The sequence below is a fragment of the Piliocolobus tephrosceles genome, chromosome 4 (assembly GCF_002776525.5).
Source record: "Piliocolobus tephrosceles isolate RC106 chromosome 4, ASM277652v3, whole genome shotgun sequence".
NCBI classification, from domain to species: domain Eukaryota; kingdom Metazoa; phylum Chordata; class Mammalia; order Primates; family Cercopithecidae; genus Piliocolobus; species Piliocolobus tephrosceles.
The window spans coordinates 116,559,971-116,577,746 of record NC_045437.1 but is presented as its reverse complement, the minus strand read 5'-3'; the positions used below and the strand labels follow the sequence as shown (position 1 = coordinate 116,577,746).

General features: G+C 37.0%; 1 protein-coding gene across 2 annotated transcripts in view; it reads left to right on the top strand.

The window, feature by feature from the left end:
• CPEB4 (cytoplasmic polyadenylation element binding protein 4) overlaps positions 1-17,256 on the top strand; it is a 72,152-nt gene extending 54,896 nt beyond the window's left edge. For both annotated transcript variants that reach the window (XM_023218962.2, XM_023218961.2), the window contains 6 exons: positions 1,311-1,484; positions 6,394-6,483; positions 6,848-6,966; positions 8,708-8,822; positions 9,995-10,176; positions 12,836-17,256. In XM_023218962.2, coding sequence (XP_023074730.1) covers positions 1,311-1,484; positions 6,394-6,483; positions 6,848-6,966; positions 8,708-8,822; positions 9,995-10,176; positions 12,836-13,063 — 908 coding nt within the window. In that variant the 3' untranslated portion in view covers positions 13,064-17,256. The remainder of the gene's footprint in view (positions 1-1,310; positions 1,485-6,393; positions 6,484-6,847; positions 6,967-8,707; positions 8,823-9,994; positions 10,177-12,835) is intronic.
• The last annotated feature ends 520 nt before the right edge of the window (positions 17,257-17,776 follow it).

Below are 17,776 nucleotides of genomic sequence, written 5' to 3'. Positions count from 1 at the left end.
GACAGTTAAATAGCTTAGATTTAAAGGATAAGTGATTTTTTAAGATCGTTCACGAAATAAGCTCCAGTTTTATAATCAGCTCGTGTCTTCACTTGACATATGCTATTATAGGATAAATTTATAAAAAATATACTGTTATTATTTGTGTTTAGTAATAGAAATTGAAGACATGTATGGCAAAACCTGGAATGTTTCTATTAAAGTAAGAGTACTTGAGATACATTTCTAGAGGATCCATTAACAAATTCCTCAAGTAGTACCTAGAAGTAAATTGGCAGCCAGAAAAGTGATAAAACAGTGCTTGGGAGATTGTGCACCTGTTTGTAGCTCTGTGTTTTCCTTATGATTGAAAGTTTATATTTTGCTGTCAGGTAAATATAGAAGGACTGTTACACATATTGGCATCTCTGGTGTTTCCTGCATATATATTCTGGATGATAAGATTTTCAAATAGCAAATTGAATGACTAGTTTTTAGAAACAGATCATACCCTTAGCAAGCTGATAATAACCCAGCTAATAATAAATATATCTTTAGCATGCCTAATAATCTGAAATTCCATAAGACTACACAATGAAGTTGGAATATAACATCAAGTGGGTTTTGATTATATCCCATTAGTTAAGGTAAACAAAAATGAGTGGTCACTTTAAAAATCTACCTGTTATGTTAGCCGACACATGTCATGGCATGTGCCTCTAGCCCCAGCTACTTGGGAGGTTGAGGTGGGAGGATCACTTGAGCACAAGAGTTTGAAGCTGCAGTGAGCTATGATTATGCCACTGTACTCCAGCCTGGGTAAAAGAGCGAGACGCTGTCTCAGAAAAAAAAAAAAAAATCTACCTGTTCATTTTAAGCACATTCATAGAGGAAATCGTGCAGGCTATATTGTTTGATTTTTTAAAGAAATGTAAGTGATTCAATGTCTTATAGCCAAATTTAATACTTAGTGTACATGTCTAGGTTGCCAATAGCCATGGGGCCCTGCCAAGGGAGTACAGTCTGCTGCCGACTGCTTGCTAAAGCGTGCTCTCTCCTCCTGCACTTCAGTTCACCTCACTGAAGTTTCTGGATCCCAGTGGGATACTTGAGTCGCTGTCTATTAATATTTAACCATGTGCTTTCTCTCTGACTCAGTTGGGACTTTAAGTTGGTGGGAATTCAAGAGTATAGCTAAGTGTTTCTATTATTCAGTGAGAAAAAAAAAAGCAGCAGTTTTATTGAATCTGCTGTTTCCTTGTTTCTTGTGCATTATAATCAGTGACAAGGAACATTTTCTGTTACCGTTTTTTCCCTGCTTTCTATTCCAGGTCAGTCTTCACTGTTTCCAATGGAAGATGGATTCTTGGATGATGGCCGTGGGGATCAACCTCTTCATAGTGGCCTGGGTTCACCTCACTGTTTCAGTCACCAGAATGGGGAAAGAGTGGAACGATATTCTCGCAAGGTGTTTGTAGGCGGATTGCCTCCAGACATTGATGAAGGTATATTTCGAACTGTTTATAGCAGGGTGCCCAGATGGTGGCACCTAGTAGGAAACTCATAGATAGTGTTACAATAACAGTCTTATCTGGTTCCAATCGTTAGCCCTGATTGCATTATTCTCTTGTCCTATCCTCCTATCATGGCATATAAGATTAATTCATAGAAGGGAGGGGAGCAGAGCTGTGCAAACCAACTAAAGCAAGGGATTGGACTATATGAAAAGGAGTAAACATCACTGGGAAAGCTTCCAAGGGATTTGATTGTTGGGTGCATACATGGGTACTAACTCCCTTTTTGTCTGTGTGTGCTAACTTTGGACAAATTCAGTGGTGTATTTTCCTTTGTTTTCCCCACCTTTTATGAGTGCTCCACAAATGTATAGCTCATTGTTTAAAATCTTAGACTAAGCATGAACTTTTGAAAAATAGAGGCTACAGTTGTACTACAAAGATAATCTTATATGAGGTAGCATACAAGATGGAAGGTCCCTGCTTACATAGAGGTTACATTTTATTGGGGGAAGGCCCATAAACAATGTATAAATATGCCAGAAAATACTAGAGAGCAAATGTTGAAAAGCATACAGCAGGATGATGTAAAATAGTGACACAGGGAGTTTTTTTTTAAATTAGGTGGATAAGAAAAGCCTCTTTGAGGAATTGATATTTAAGCTGAGACCTGAATAAGGAGCCAGCCATGCAAAGACTTAGAGGGACTTGTTCAGGAATATGCTATTCATCCATGGGTCTGAGTGACCCCGATAAAAATCAAAGTAGCAGACTTTATACCAATCACATATTCTTGGTTGCTTTCCTAATTTCTTTTGTCTTCATTTCCTGAGTGAAAATGGAAATACACTAAATCATGTTATGGAAAATAGAATAGATTTCTTTACACATGTATAAGATCTAATAAATAATAAGGTTTAATATCTTCACATTTAGATTGGGATCAAACTTATCAAGTCACTTCATTTTCTTTAAGATGATTTATCCTTTGGAAGGTTGAGACAGAAGTGGTTCTAAAAAGCTAAAGATCAAAATAAACTGAGGTTTTTGCTTTTTCTTTTTGTCTACAATAAAATGTCTTGGTGGAAGCTATGCTGAAATTTCAGAGTTATCTGAATCAGTCTCTATCCTGCTCTCAGCATAGCTTGAAAAATATTGTGTTCTGCAGAATTGTGCACTAAAAATTACAGGGTTTATGAGGGAAAATAAGGTTAAAGACAAATCATTTAAAACCTAATGAACTTTGTACCTGAAGCACTAACAAGAAGAGAATTAGTACCTTGGAGATAACTTGGACAATTCAGGCAGGTAGCTCAATATGCTTGGGGCAGCTTCAGGGAATATTGAAAATGTACAAAACCAATAAAGTAGAAATGTTGGCTTGCAAGCATGGAGACATGCAGATGGAAACTGACCTTTGAACACCTGAGGAAGCGCAAACTAAACTGTCAGGAGATAAGAGCCCTGCAAAGTTAGGGGCATAGCTCTCTGACAAGAGAATTCTGGTTGCTGCACTTATTTTTAATTTTCTTATAACAGAGCTGGGAGGGTTTGTACCTGTACATCAGACAAGTGGGGGGCTTTTTCCTTTCCTGATGAAGTTTATAGTTCTTTCCTCAAACTATGCTAGCTCACCTTGCCTAGGAAAAATCATTTATGAACCAGTACAACTTCATGTTATACTGACATTGTTCCCTGTTTACTAGACTCACACAAACTGAACTTACCGTAGAAACAGGTATCGTAGCAAAGCAGATTAGAGTGTTTCACAGTCTGGGGAAGATGAAAACAGCTCTATCAGACTGGAATTTAGACATACACCTCATCTTTCTTTTCTGTTCCTTTACCCTGCCCTATTATCAGGTCTTATCTACACATGCTTACCCACTCTTTCTAGAAGTCTCTCTTTTTTTTTTTTTTGAGACGGAGTCTCGCTCTGTCACCCAGGCTGGAGTGCAGTGGCTGGATCTCAGCTCACTGCAAGCTCCGCCTCCCAGGTTACGCCATTCTCCTGCCTCAGCCTCCGGAGTAGCTGAGACTACAGGCGCCCGCCACCTTGCCCGGCTAGTTTTTTGTATTTTTTAGTAGAGACGGGGTTTCACAGTGTTAGCCAGGATGGTCTCGATCTCCTGACCTCGTGATCCGCCCGTCTCGGCCTCCCAAAGTACTGGGATTACAGGCTTGAGCCACCGCACCCGGCCCTAGAAGTCTCTTTGAAATGTATCTTTCCGTAATCTCATTAGTGTCCAAATGTATAATGTAGCATAATTTGTATCATTTAAATTAATAGCAAAATATGGTCAGGCCTTCCTTGTCTATCATTTTTTCCCATTCATCCTTTTTTCCTCTCCCTTCCTCTAAGGCTGAGATATTGCTGTCAAGGAAGTGGCTTGGTGACAGGAAAGAGGTCTCAAGAGGAGGGATGTATATACATGTATGTGGAGGAGGCTTGCTCAGAGGCCTGAGCAGCAGCACGTGTGGTATCCAAGAAATAAGGGCGAGAAGACCCAAGGCACAAAGGTAGAAGGTAGAGGAGGCTAGCAGGGTAGGGGAATGATTGGTTACATTGAGCAAATTTATAAATGTCTTTGGGCCGGGCGTGGTGGCTCAAGCCTGTAATCTCAGCACTTTGGGAGGCCGAGATGGGCGGATCACGAGGTCAGGAGATCGAGACCATCCTGGCCAACACAGTGAAACACCGTCTCTACTAAAAAAAAAATACACACACAAAAAAACTAGCCGGGCAAGGTGGCAGTCGCCTGTAGTCCCAGCTACTCGGGAGGCTGAGGCAGGAGAATGGCATAAACCTGGGAGTGGAGCTTGCAGTGAGCTGAGATCCGGCCACTGCACTCCAGCCTGGGCGACAGAGCGAGACTCCATCTCAAAAAAAAAAATAAATTAATTAAAAAAAAATAAATGTCTTTACAGGTATTGGGAGCTAGGTTTCTCCCTGCAAAAAGAATATAAAAATAGAAAGGCGGAAGGCTCGAAAAAGCCATGAGATGTTGGAGTCATATTGAAAATATCAGTATGAACTCATTAGTTTTTGTAAGTACATACACAGATACGGAAGTAGTTATAAATGCGTGTTTGTGTGTGTATTTATTTATTTCCTAGCTTCATTCACTGTGAAGACTTAGAAATAATGAATACTCACTAGCAGTGAACATATAGAGCACCTGTATCTTAGTTTCTAAATATCTTTTGCCACTAAGATGATCAATACATCTTGAAAAAAAAAGACTGATTCTTGGGCTGGGACAGGGAAAGAATAATATGAGCCTGGAGTATAATATCTTCTTAGGCCAAAAAGCATGAAAGTGCTTAAGAATGGTGGCAAGAAGTACGAAGGACATAGGAGCCTCCCACGCCTATGGGACAAGCGGGGACAAATTGTCCCTGACAGTTTGACAATTAGAGCCAAATCAGGGACAATTTTTGGGACAAATTGAGCATCAAAATAAATGAGTGAATTGGATCACAACCCATTGAATAAAATAGACCCAAACTGATATCAATAAATGAATAAATCAATGGGACAGATGGAAAACTCTTCCCTACTGCACAATACTAACTAATACGTGTAGAAGGAATGATGGAAACAGATAATCATTATTTGGCAACCATTATTGTGGTAGTTAATATAGGCAGGAGTCTTCAATGGATGTCAAGGCTCATGAAGGAACAGGATATTGGTGAGCAACACAATATACTCTTGTAAAACACTAATTGAATACAAAAGGAGAAAAGGTTTCCTTGTGGTAGAGAAACCAGGCGATCAAGATTAACACGCCCTCCAGGTGTGATGGTATGCACCTGTAGTCCCAGCTACTTGGGAAGTTGAGGCGGCAGGATCACTTAAGTTCAAGACCAGCCTGGGCAACATAGTGAGCCCTTATCTTGGGGGGGAAAAAAGATTAACATGCATATGGTAGGACAGGGTGGCATTGCACCATTAGGGTGATATTCCAGTTTGGAATACATAGCATGCTATAGGAGGCAGAGCACAGACCCAGGTTGAGGGTCACTATCTTAAATCTGTTCAGATTGCTATAAAAAAATACCATAGACTTAGTGGTTTATAAACAACTGAAATTTATTTCTTACCATTCTGGAGGCTGGGAATTCCAAGATCAAGGCGCCAGCAAATTCAGTGTCTGCTGAGGGCCTGCTTCCTATTAGAGAATAATCTTCTCATTGTACCCTCACATGGCAGAAGGAGTAAAGGGTCTCTCCGGAGCCTCTTTTATAAGGGCACTAACCCCACTGAAAGATTCCACCCCCATGACCTAATCACCTACCAAAGACCCCAGCTCCAAATACCCTCACATTGGGGAACAGGTTTCAACATATGAATTTTGAGGGAACATAAATGTTTAGACCATAGCAGTCATTCTATAGAATGACTATGAAAGACAAGAAAGCACATGGAGCTGTTCCAAATTGGAAAAAGACGGATGCTCTGAGGATATGATAATTAAGTACAACCTATGTTCTGGATAGCAGTGTGGATCAGAAAGGATTTTGAAATTTAAATGAAGTCTATGAATCACTAATAGTGTGATATCAAAATCGTTATATAAGGGAGTGGCCTTGCTTTGAACAGATACCAGTAGTTATGTTTGGGATTACAGGGCACCATTTCAGAAAAAGATGCTGGCTGGATGGCTTGGCTGGATGGCAAGATGGATTTATATGTACAGATAGAGGGAGAAAGAGGAAGAGACAAGAAAGAGGGTGAAGGCAGATGTGCAAATTATTAACAGTTGGGGAATCTAGATGAAGGGGATAAAGGAGTTCTTTTTACTGTTCTTGTAAATAGTAGATTTGAAACTTAAAAAAAAACTTTCAAAAAATGGTCATAAAAACATTTAAATCTACTGTTTTGCTTTGTTGTTAGATGAGATCACAGCTAGTTTTCGTCGCTTTGGCCCTTTGATTGTGGATTGGCCTCATAAAGCCGAGAGCAAATCATATTTTCCTCCTAAAGGTAATTCTCAAGATTCATTATACTTATGTAATTTATTCTTACATTGTTTAATGTGTAGCCTTTTCATAAATGTTCACCTTCACTGTGAAATGTTTCGGTGTTAAACTTGCATTTTCTTAAATGCTCTTTAAAATTTCAACCTAATATTCTTTTAATTCAAATTTAATTTTACTCTAAAAGATGTTTCAAGATACTACCAAAAGGAACTGTATGTTGATGTTATCAGAATTTTGGTATAAATATTGTTTTAATTTTTTTTCCTATTCCCTTTTCCTTTCTTTAGTTTTAGTGCATGATTCCTTTCCCCTGAAGAATTACCAAAAAATAGGAAAACATCTAAGCCTTCTTTCCCCCTTTTTTTCAGGCTATGCATTTCTGCTTTTTCAAGATGAAAGCTCTGTGCAGGCTCTCATTGATGCATGCATTGAAGAAGATGGAAAACTCTACCTTTGTGTATCAAGTCCCACCATCAAGGATAAGCCAGTAAGTATAGTTTAGCATAAAATAGCTTCTTGTTTTTGCCTCCATTCATCTATTCTGTTTGAAAAACCCATAGACAACTTGATGTGTTTCGGGTACTTAATTGACACGTTTGTAAGCAGACTAAGTAAAGTCTTGTGAAATTCTTAACATTGACATTCTATATATTTGCACATATCAAATTGACATTTAAATTTTGGTTAGTTGAAATATAATTGGTAAATCTTTATTTTTAAAAGACTTCACGGCTGGGTGTGGTGGCTCACACCTGTTATCCCAGCACTTTGGGAGGCCAAAGCAGGTGGATCACGTGGGGTCAGGAGTTCAAGACCAGCCTGGCTAACATGGTGACATGCAGTCTCCAGTGAAAATACAAAAATTAGCCAGACTTGGTGGTGCGCACCTGTAGTCCCAGCTAATTGGGAGGCTGAGGCACAACAATCACCTGAACCCAGGAGGCAGAGATTGCAGTGAGCAGAGATCACACCGCTGCACTCCAGCCTGAGTGAAGAGTGAGACTCTTTCTGAAAAAAAATAAAATAAAATAAAATAAAGACTTTACTTGATAATGCATTTAATAAAATAGCTGAATTGCCTCTGAATAACAGAACTCAAATCACAAATACTATATGTGTGTCTTTCTAGCTTTTTCCTCACTTTGATAAAGATTTTACCCAATATTGTCCTTAACTTTATATATGGTACTCTCCAAAGTAGAGTGAATCGTGTATATATGTGTACAGGTACATTGCATAGCATACTGTTTTTTCTTTTTGGAAAAGTTTATCATAAAATTTAGCCTTCAGGAAGAGGAGCAACTGGCATGTTTTGATGAATCTGGCAAAGCGGCAGATTATTATCACTCAGCCAGCACCCAATGAATGATGCGATATAATGCAGAAAGGAGTTGTCAGTGGGCCCAGCTTAAGCAAATAACATTTATGGAGCTTCTCTTGATGTCTTGTGGTTGTCTAGGTCAGAAACTTTCTAAGAGTTCCTGTGGTCTGGACTCTTGATGCTTGACTTGTTTATGTTCCCTGCCAATCCCCATCCGTATTTGAATTTGGGACGTTTGACCTAGGACTCTATTGGTGTGTGTATTTGGGTACACACCACTGTCAACCCATAGCCGTTGGCGTGGGCATTTGTGATAGTTAGAAAATGTGAACAGTTTTAAATGAGGTACATGATTCTTGATTTACCAATCTAATGGATACACTGAAGTATTTGTCATATAAAAAAAAATTGCAAATATCAGTATTTTTACTTTCAAAACCATTTTGAAATAATGCATCAGTTTTGATAGTATCAGGAGTAGTTTGCATTTCCTGGACATACACTGATTGAACACACAATTCTAGTTTACTTAGCATTGTATATTGATTGGCATTGGATACCATGCTAAAAATTTAAATTATGTAGATATTGGGGCACTGGACAGACTAAAGGCCCAAATAAGCTGAAAAACAGTGATTTAACTTACAAATAATTATGGACATGTTAAGTAATTTGGCTTATAATAGAGAATCAAGTTGAACTTTCCACCTTGGTTTAGTTTACTCCTAAAAATAAAATGATGGGTTGGGATACACGATTTTTAAATCTTCTAGTTTCCCAGCTTTATTGACTTGTAATGATAGGATTATTGCTTTTAGAAATAAAATACTTTGTAATAATTTTTAACATTTTTGCCCATGAATTGTCTGTATTGAGAATGAGACGCTTTGGTTTGCACATTCCCTAGGTCCAGATTCGGCCTTGGAATCTCAGTGACAGTGACTTTGTGATGGATGGTTCACAGCCACTTGACCCACGAAAAACTATATTTGTTGGTGGTGTTCCTCGGCCATTACGAGCTGGTATGATGAAACAGACAACAAACTCTCTATCCCATAGCACAGAAATATAAAGATCTTCAGGAGAAATTTTTCCTAAGAATTTGAGTTAACATCCAAAAGTGAGAGTTCTAGAATCAAAGTATCTGGGTTTGAATTCATGTGCTCTAATAGTTAAGTGACCTTGGACAAATTCCATGAATTTTCTAATACCCAATTTCCCTATCTATCAAGTAGGGATGAAACACTTTTCATCCCCAGGATGAAATAACACTAGGAAACACACTTTTCCTAGTGTTATTTTGAGGGTTGAATGAGATGACCAGTGCAAAGTACTTAGTCTAGTGCTGTATAATGCTAATTATTACTCTCATCATTGTCTGAAAAGAAAAAAAGCCCTTCAAGAATAGACTCTGTATTGAGATTGTCAGTATTTGTTTCCCACATCCTCATTTGCTCAGCAGCCACTGACTGAGCTCTGGAATATAACAGACTTCTCAGCAATGCGTCGTATTTTTAGAGTAGTACTTACAGAACAAATTAAATTCCTAACTTTAAGTAATTTGAGGTTTAATAGCATAAATGAGATTTAAAAAATCATAACATGAACAGGAATGTAGCTGCATGATTTTAACACTTCATAAAGAAGAAAATGCAGTCATTACTTCAAGGTTTTTTTAAATGAAAAATTGGTGAACCGACTGTGGGGAAAAGGGTTGTGATGGAAATAAGCCAGGAGGGCTCCCAAAGAATCTACCAGTTAGTTTTCTCGTGTTCAAGTAATTATTACATTAATCAATCCATTATTAACTGGTAAATCTATGGCAGCAACATGGCATAGAGCAGGCAAACATGAAGAGCAGGCAAACATGAGAGTACTATCACTTAATGACCTGTGACCTTGGACAGATGGATCGCCCCTCAGTGCCTCAATTTCCTCGGGAAATTACTGCCTACTTCATAGAGTTGTGAGAATAATAAAGAGAACATACTAGAAAACACCTAGCAACCCCTTGCCCACAATTAAAAGATTAAGGCTTAACACAATGAATGACTGGTTGTAGTAATGTTTCATTTTAATAATTATTATAATGATGTGAGCTGAGAGTATAGATGAATTGCTTTTGATGAAACCGTTGGTGAGCCAGATGAATTTTCCTGATTTTAAATATCCTCTTTGCTCCTTTCTTAATTAGTGGAGCTTGCGATGATAATGGATCGGCTATATGGAGGTGTGTGCTACGCTGGGATTGATACTGACCCTGAGCTAAAATACCCAAAAGGAGCTGGGAGAGTTGCGTTCTCTAATCAACAGAGTTACATAGCTGCTATCAGTGCCCGCTTTGTTCAGCTGCAGCATGGAGAGATAGATAAACGGGTAAGCCTTACACTACATTTTGGAAAATTCTAGAAATGGTCCTCTAAATGTGCGATTACCAATATTAGAATGAGAGAGTTTTATGACAATAAAGTGACAGCTGACAATTTTGCCTATAGAGTTAGTTATGCTCTATAATACATGAAAGAATTTCCTATGAATTTCTTTTATCTTTTAGTTTTTTGAGTAGCCTAATGAGAACACTGTAATTTACCTGAGTTAATTTAATCTTCTCTAAACTGTAGCTTCCATTCAGTCTCAATCCATGCATCTATTCATTCACTTAGTTTGTCATTCATTCAATAAATATTTAGGGAATCCTTTGTACTGTGTTATATCAGGTATACAAACAGGAATGCCCTTGAGGTTTCCTGCCCTTTTTTTGTTTGTTTTTTAATCCTGGGACATAGCGAAGACCTCAGCAAGCCCCTATTTCTCAATGAATTGCACTCACAGATTTCTCTCTTTTTTTTTTTTTTCTTTTTTCCACAGCCATCGCCTCTCACTGATTTATTTCTTAGCTTGGTGTTTCATGCATTCAACAAATGTTTTAGTGCTTAGGGCAAGAAGTTCCTGTCCTCATGAGTTTATTTCCTAGAGGATAGAACTATATCACTTGCCCTTACTACTCAAAGTGTGGCCTGTGGACTGAACGCCAGTCTGCAAACTTAGTTTGTAGTGAGATAGGAATTTAGACCAGAATGTGTAATCAGCTACATTACTGGGTACAATGTTTGGTCCAGCTGGCAATTTTTTTTCATAGAAAGCCTTTATTGATGAGGGAAGCAATATATTGCTTTATATTTTGGTGTCTCCTTTTTATTTCATGGCACACTGGCACTTTCATGCGCACTGACTTTGATATCCAACACTCTGAGGCATTGTGCTAAAATAGATTGATTTGATTGTGTTGTTCTCAATTCCAGATGTAAAAATGATCAAGTCAGTAGTGGTTTCTGCTTTTTATGTTTCATGTCATGTACAGTCTACTTCATTGGCAGTAAAAAAATTTAAGATAGTGGTGGTCATCCTAAAAACTGTGAATATATTAAAGAGAAAAGTACCTATTCTGTTATAAGCACTGGGGAGGGACAAGATTAGTATGTTAACATACCAACTTTGTTTGTTTGTTTTTTGAGATGGAATCTCTCTCCGTCATCCAGGCTGGAGTGGAGTGGTACAGTCTCGGCTCACTCCAACCTCTGCCTCCCAGGTTCAAGTGATTCTCCTGTCTTAGCCTTCTGAGTAGATGGGATTACAGGCACACGCCACCATGCCCACCAAATTTTTGTATTTTTAGTAGAGATAGGGTTTCACCATGTTGGTCAGGCTGGTTTCGAACTCCTGACCTCAAGGGATCTGCCTGCCTCGGTTTCCCAAAGTGCTGGGATTACAGGCATGAGCCACCCGCCACTCCCGGCCTACTTGGTTTTTTATGCACACTAAAAAATACCTACATCTCACTGCCTCATTCCAACATAAGTTTCAGAGCTGTGGGGGTGGTCATTAGAAATTCAGACTGAATTTGTGTTCCTCTGCAATGAAATCCTTTGCCAAGGATTCTTGTCCCTCTGTAGACATTATGGAGCAGCCTGGAGGCCAGAAGCCCAGTGCTGTCCTTATGCCTGCCCTTCCTGGACTTCATGGCACTCTTCTTCTCCTTTTGTACTTTTATTTTTTTAGTTAAAAATATTTTTTTAGAGGCAGGGTCTCACTCTGTCACCCAGGCTGGAGCACAGAGGCACACTCATGACTCACTGCATGTTCTTCTCCTTTTGTTCATGGCTAATCTTGGTCGGGATTCCTTGTCAGAGCTGGATGCCACCAGTGGTGGTGACAGCCTGCTGTAAGGGAGTTTCAGCCATGAATCTCTCCAGACTAAAAATAACCAGCTCTTTTCTAGCTGATGAATTAATAACCAGGTGACTGTTAATGCTTGAAAGGTTCACATGACAGGTTGGCCGACAGAACGCTGGAACAGGCCCAGTTTTAGAAATTGACCTCTGACTTTTAGACTCAGGTGAACCATATTCTTACTGAGAAAGAACAAAGCAAGGTTTTAGACTGTGAATCCTATGGCTGCATCTTTTTTTTTTTTTTATTTTAACAGAGTTCCAGGTTTGTGATTATAACCCAACATGTGTACACTATAAATAGAAACCACGAGCCAGGCTTTACGACAGCTCAGAATCTTGTGACGCAGTAGTCAGGCATCTTCCCACCAACTTGAATATTGAAGTGCAATTGTGTGGAACTTGGATCCTCTTAGTTGATTTTGTTTAAATTATGATTCCACATATGACAAAAATCCAGATCCACTAATTAAAATGAGGGTTTGTGTCTATGAAAAATCTCCTGTGGGTTTAATCTCATAACGTTCTAGTCTCAACAGTTGGCTTCACTTCATGATGTCTGCTGAAATCCTTTTTCCTTTGAAGGATGTTTATTTAATAAGAAAAAAATATAAAATGATAGATAATAAAAGCCTTACTAGGTTCTTAAAAGATGAACTATCCATATTTCAGTAAATGGATAATTGGTCCTTCCTCTTTGGGCACCTTGCAACAGACTCATTCAAATCGTGGGTGGAAATGTACATGTGTGGTAAGCATTGCTGGTTTCGTCACTGAAAAATGTAAACTCCTATTTTTGATTGCAGGTGGAAGTTAAGCCATATGTCTTGGATGATCAGCTGTGTGATGAATGTCAGGGGGCCCGTTGTGGGGGAAAATTTGCTCCATTTTTCTGTGCTAATGTTACCTGTCTGCAGTATTACTGTGAATATTGCTGGGCTGCTATCCATTCTCGCGCTGGCAGGGAATTCCACAAGCCCCTGGTGAAGGAAGGAGGTGACCGCCCTCGGCATATTTCATTCCGCTGGAACTAAAGGATAACTACAGTGCTCATTTTCAGGCCTCAGAATAAGTGCACTCTTCTGTTAATTCTGACCCCTTCCTCAACCTCTTCACGCTGGCATGTCCTTTTGTAGCAGTCTGTAACTTAACTATAGTATAATGAAAAGAATGACCTATAATATAGGTGTTTTGTAGATTCTTGTGTCACTGCAAACAATATGAACTCCTTTTTCGTATTGCCATCGAGTTGCATGGAAGTTTTATTCTCTTGTTTTGCTGGAGACCAAGAGTATCCAAACTTCCTGCAACATTTTCTTAGAGGAGAGAGAGAAATATTAAAAGAGAAATGAAACAATAGAGTATTTTGGGTTTTTAATTAAATTATTGTTAATAATATAACATATAAGAATACTTTTATTAAAATAACCATGCAACAATAACACTATCGGTGTATCTGACAGTTTTTCCCCCAGGGAAGTGCTTTTGCCTTTTTCTTTTTTTTTCTTTTTTTCATCTTTTTTGTCTCTCTCTTTTTTCCATCCCTTCTTAATTTTTTTTAACAGCAATGGAGGAAGTTAACAATTTTTAATGGAAAGAGCATGTTAGAGCAAACAAATGCATAAGCAAGATTGAGCAGCATTATAATTAATTTTCAGGGTTTTGAGGCTGAACATAGTTTCATTATCCCTCAAAAAATTACCACCACATCAGAAAAAATAAAAAACAACAACAACAAAAAAAAGTAAAGTAGGCAGAGCTAGGTTTATTTTCTCTTAAACAATTTTTAAAATTCAGAATGTAAAAATTGGGTAAATTTACTACTGAGAGGAGTGCACTTATTTATTTAATTTACTTATCTGGTCAAAGCCCCAGGAAACCTACCAAAGCTAGAATTAATGACAACTGGTGGGAAACCTAGCATTTCCTCTCCTGAAGAACAAATGTATAAATTTTATTTTTGATGTTTATATATAAACTCTATATCCTAATTTACTAACACTCATCAGGTGTCAGCCTTTGCTCTCCATTTTGACGTTAAAAAGCAACAGATCTAGAGATACCTCAAGGATATAATTTTTGATTTTGTGTTACAGTACACTTGTAGCCAAAACTGGAAGACAAAACCAATATATAATTTGGCTGCTGATTGGCTTACTTTTAGATTTAAAGTTACTTTGGGTATCCTGTAATTTAGTTGTAACATAGAAAATGAAAAAAAAAAAAGTTAAAAAAAAGTAGTTGCAAAGTGTTTTGCACTGTTGAACTAAGTAACTGTGTAAATCTGTGCAAAGGTACGTATGTTTATCTTACTCTTCCTATAAACTAAAATAACATTACAGTTTCAGAATTTAGCATGGGACATAGTCAGTGTTTGAAGTGCCAACTTCATCAAGTAATGCATGCTTTATTATAAATAAAATTCTAGCTTTGAAAGGCGTTATGTGTTGAACAGTATGCTTCAGGGGTAAATTTAAAATAGTCTCTTGAAGCCCTAGTCATGAAAGTAAATTTTATTTTAATTGACATTCTCTTATTAAATGCCCTATCCATCATTGAAAGGATTATTATCAGTGGGCAAAACATGAAATAAAATGATCGAATGGCAATCTTGCTAGTTGTGCTACCTAACAGTACCATCTTGGATCCTTCAAAACCAAAGACTTGCCCCAGCACTGCTGTGGAACCACCTGGCTTATGACCCCTATGGACGATCTTTAGGAAAAGCAGCCCTTTATTTTTAATACAGGCTTTAATGAACTATACCTGTTAAGTTCCAAAGGTCAAAATGGAGGCATTTGCTGTCTAATATTCAAACACAGAAAGGGAGCTGCTTTTAAAGAATTCCCTGCAAATATTGAAAGCAGTCATGCGAATGGAGGGTGCTCTTGTGTAGCTGGTCAGGGACTTTTTTTTCTTTTCTCCTGAACTACATGATTCTAATTGGAATGTTCATTTGCCTCTTTTTACTCTTTTAAATGCTTGTAGGTGGCTTGGGGTGTGCTATTGTGCTGTTCCTACTCAGTAAACAGGTGTGATGAGTTAACAAGAAATAACACTGTTTGAGAACTAGCTTTGAATAATAATTTTTCCCTTTGTACATGACCTGCTGAATTTCGGTACAGTGTTTTTGTAGCTAACTTATTTTGTCATGCACATAATGTATATTTGTTATGCACTACTTTTGTATATCTTGTTTTTCCAACAGTGAACATTTTTAGGCACACTTTTCACTGACGGGATATCTCTTTATGCAATACCTCAATTTTTCATATTGCAAAGAGTAGCTTTTTGTACTTTTATTACTGAGAGATCTTCATATACTTCATTTTTTAATATAAATAATTTTAATAAATTTTATTTTCTTATATTCTGCTTTTTATACATTTCAGTGCTCTGCATACATTTTAAATTATGAATGTCGTGCACTGGCAATGCTATTTTAGAGTCTGCAGAGAAGAGAAAGCATGTTGCTTAAACATCCTTCCCCAGCACCAGCTATTGGTGTACCTATAATTTAAGAAATAGTCTATGTAAAGTCACAAATTAATGAAAAAAAATTCGCATGAAAATGACATAACACTGTAGTTCCTAAAAAAAAAAAAAAAAAAACTAAATGCATAAGCATAGGGTAGAAATTTAAAATAACAAAATTGTCTACAGCTTCTTACTAAGTTTTTAAAATTATTCATAAAACGCAGACATTTTTGGTGAATGTTTAGCCATTTTTAATATTAATAAATTGATGTTAAGTGTTTGATTCAGAGATGTCTGCTCTTTTAAATTACATATAAGGAAAAAAAAAATAGCCTGCCTTGGGACAGGTCTGTAATGTTAGTATGCATGATTAATGTAAGAAATTGTTATTCTACTAATATTTACTTGTGATTGTGTGACAAGTGTGTTTACAGATTATTTGGTTACACTTCAATTTACAGGGCATAAACAATGATTATCTATTACTCTGAACTTTATTGATTACATGTTCTTCAGATTACATGGGATTGTAGTTGGGAGTTACCATGTAACTCAAACATAATTAACATGTAATTAGTTTACAGATTTTAGGGCATCACTTCAATTCACCAAGCATGTAGTTCTAGCGCACTAGCATGGCACCAGCCATGTACTTACAATGTAGTTACAGAGTAATTACATGGTTATTTTTGCAATGTAAAATAAAGTGTTTCTGATTATTTTCTATGTAAAGGAACCCTCTCCTTTCCCCTCTGGTCCCCGCGCTTTGGTATAATATATATACTTCTCCATACACAGACCTCTGCAGAATGCAAAATAAAACTTGCAGTGAATGAATTTAGCATTTTATGAGAGTGCTGTTGGAAAGACTTGATAATTCACCCCTTTTGTTTTGAAGAGTTGAATCTTCTGTTAAAAGGTGATTTAAAACTTGAATGTGATGAATTGTGGCAAGTTAACTTCAAGTTATGTGCAATACTTATTTCAAACTTTTGAAAGATCTTTGCAGTGTAATTCTTTGTTTTTAATTGCAGACATTTAAAAATGTCATTTTCTACTGTTAAGAGTAATCCTCTTTCTTGCTGGTGTTTCTAAAGAAAAGAATCAGAAATCAATCTTTCTACTAATGTAAATTTGAGATTATTTTTAAAAATGGAATAAAAGAGGTTTTGGTCATTTGCTTTATTTTATTATTTTAAAGCTACTGTGATTGATAGCATTGTAAGAATCGGGACAATATTGTATTCAACTGTTTTATTTTTTATATTTTTAAAATTTAAAGTATAATTAGTTTTTATAATTTTCATCAGATTTTTGTTATATTTTTTGGAAGTGAAACTTTTAGCAAGTGGTTGTCTAGTTTTTACTAATCCCTAATTTTTTTTCCCAGTGTATTGCTCATATTATCAGAAGGAAAAGTTATTTAAGTATGTCAGTTAATTGTACTACTTGGCTGAATTTCCATATAGTTTTTACTGTGTATGGGGAGGTTGTAGTATTTATTATAGCATTTTAAATAAGGGTAATTCATTTTTTATTAAAGTCATTTTCACGTTAAGTTCCTATTTTTGTATGTTCTACTCTTAAGTTATATAACACAGTTCCTTTTTTAAAAGAATTCATTTGTTGAAGTGCTAGTGGAAAATTAATGTTATTAAATAGTTTGCAAATGACTATTTATACCAGTATGCATATAATTTTTAAATATTTGTAATGTGAGATGTTGAATGAATAAAACTTTTAACTCAGATTTCTTTTAATATACTTATTTCTTTTTAACACAAGTAGATTATGCTTTCTTGATTGGGAATATTAACATTTTAAAATATTAGGACTATACTGTTGAGCTAATGCAGCACAAACCAATATGAAAAAATCTTCAGTCATATAAGTACTGTGGCCACTGTGCATTCTTATGTAAGTCTATAAATGTCGGTGGATGGTTGTGTCTTTGGCCTGTACTGTTAGTGCACCTGCTGCCTGCCCTGCAGAGTTCTTTTTATTTGTAGCCTTCAATATGTATACGGGCTTTAAGCCCAGGATCTAAGCATTCAGTCGTCAGTTGAAGGCCAAATGCCCAACAAAAGTGAAAAACCCAATGTATAGTTAATAACGAAAGTCCGTATCCGGGAGGTTCAGTTTTGAGTCTTTGTCAGTGAATCTTGATTTGTGGCCAGACTACCAAAGGGCTTGAAAACACGTCTCTTTTGACTTCTAATTCCCAGTTCCTCCATAGACCTTAGTGTCATAGGATACGGTGTGTGGCATTA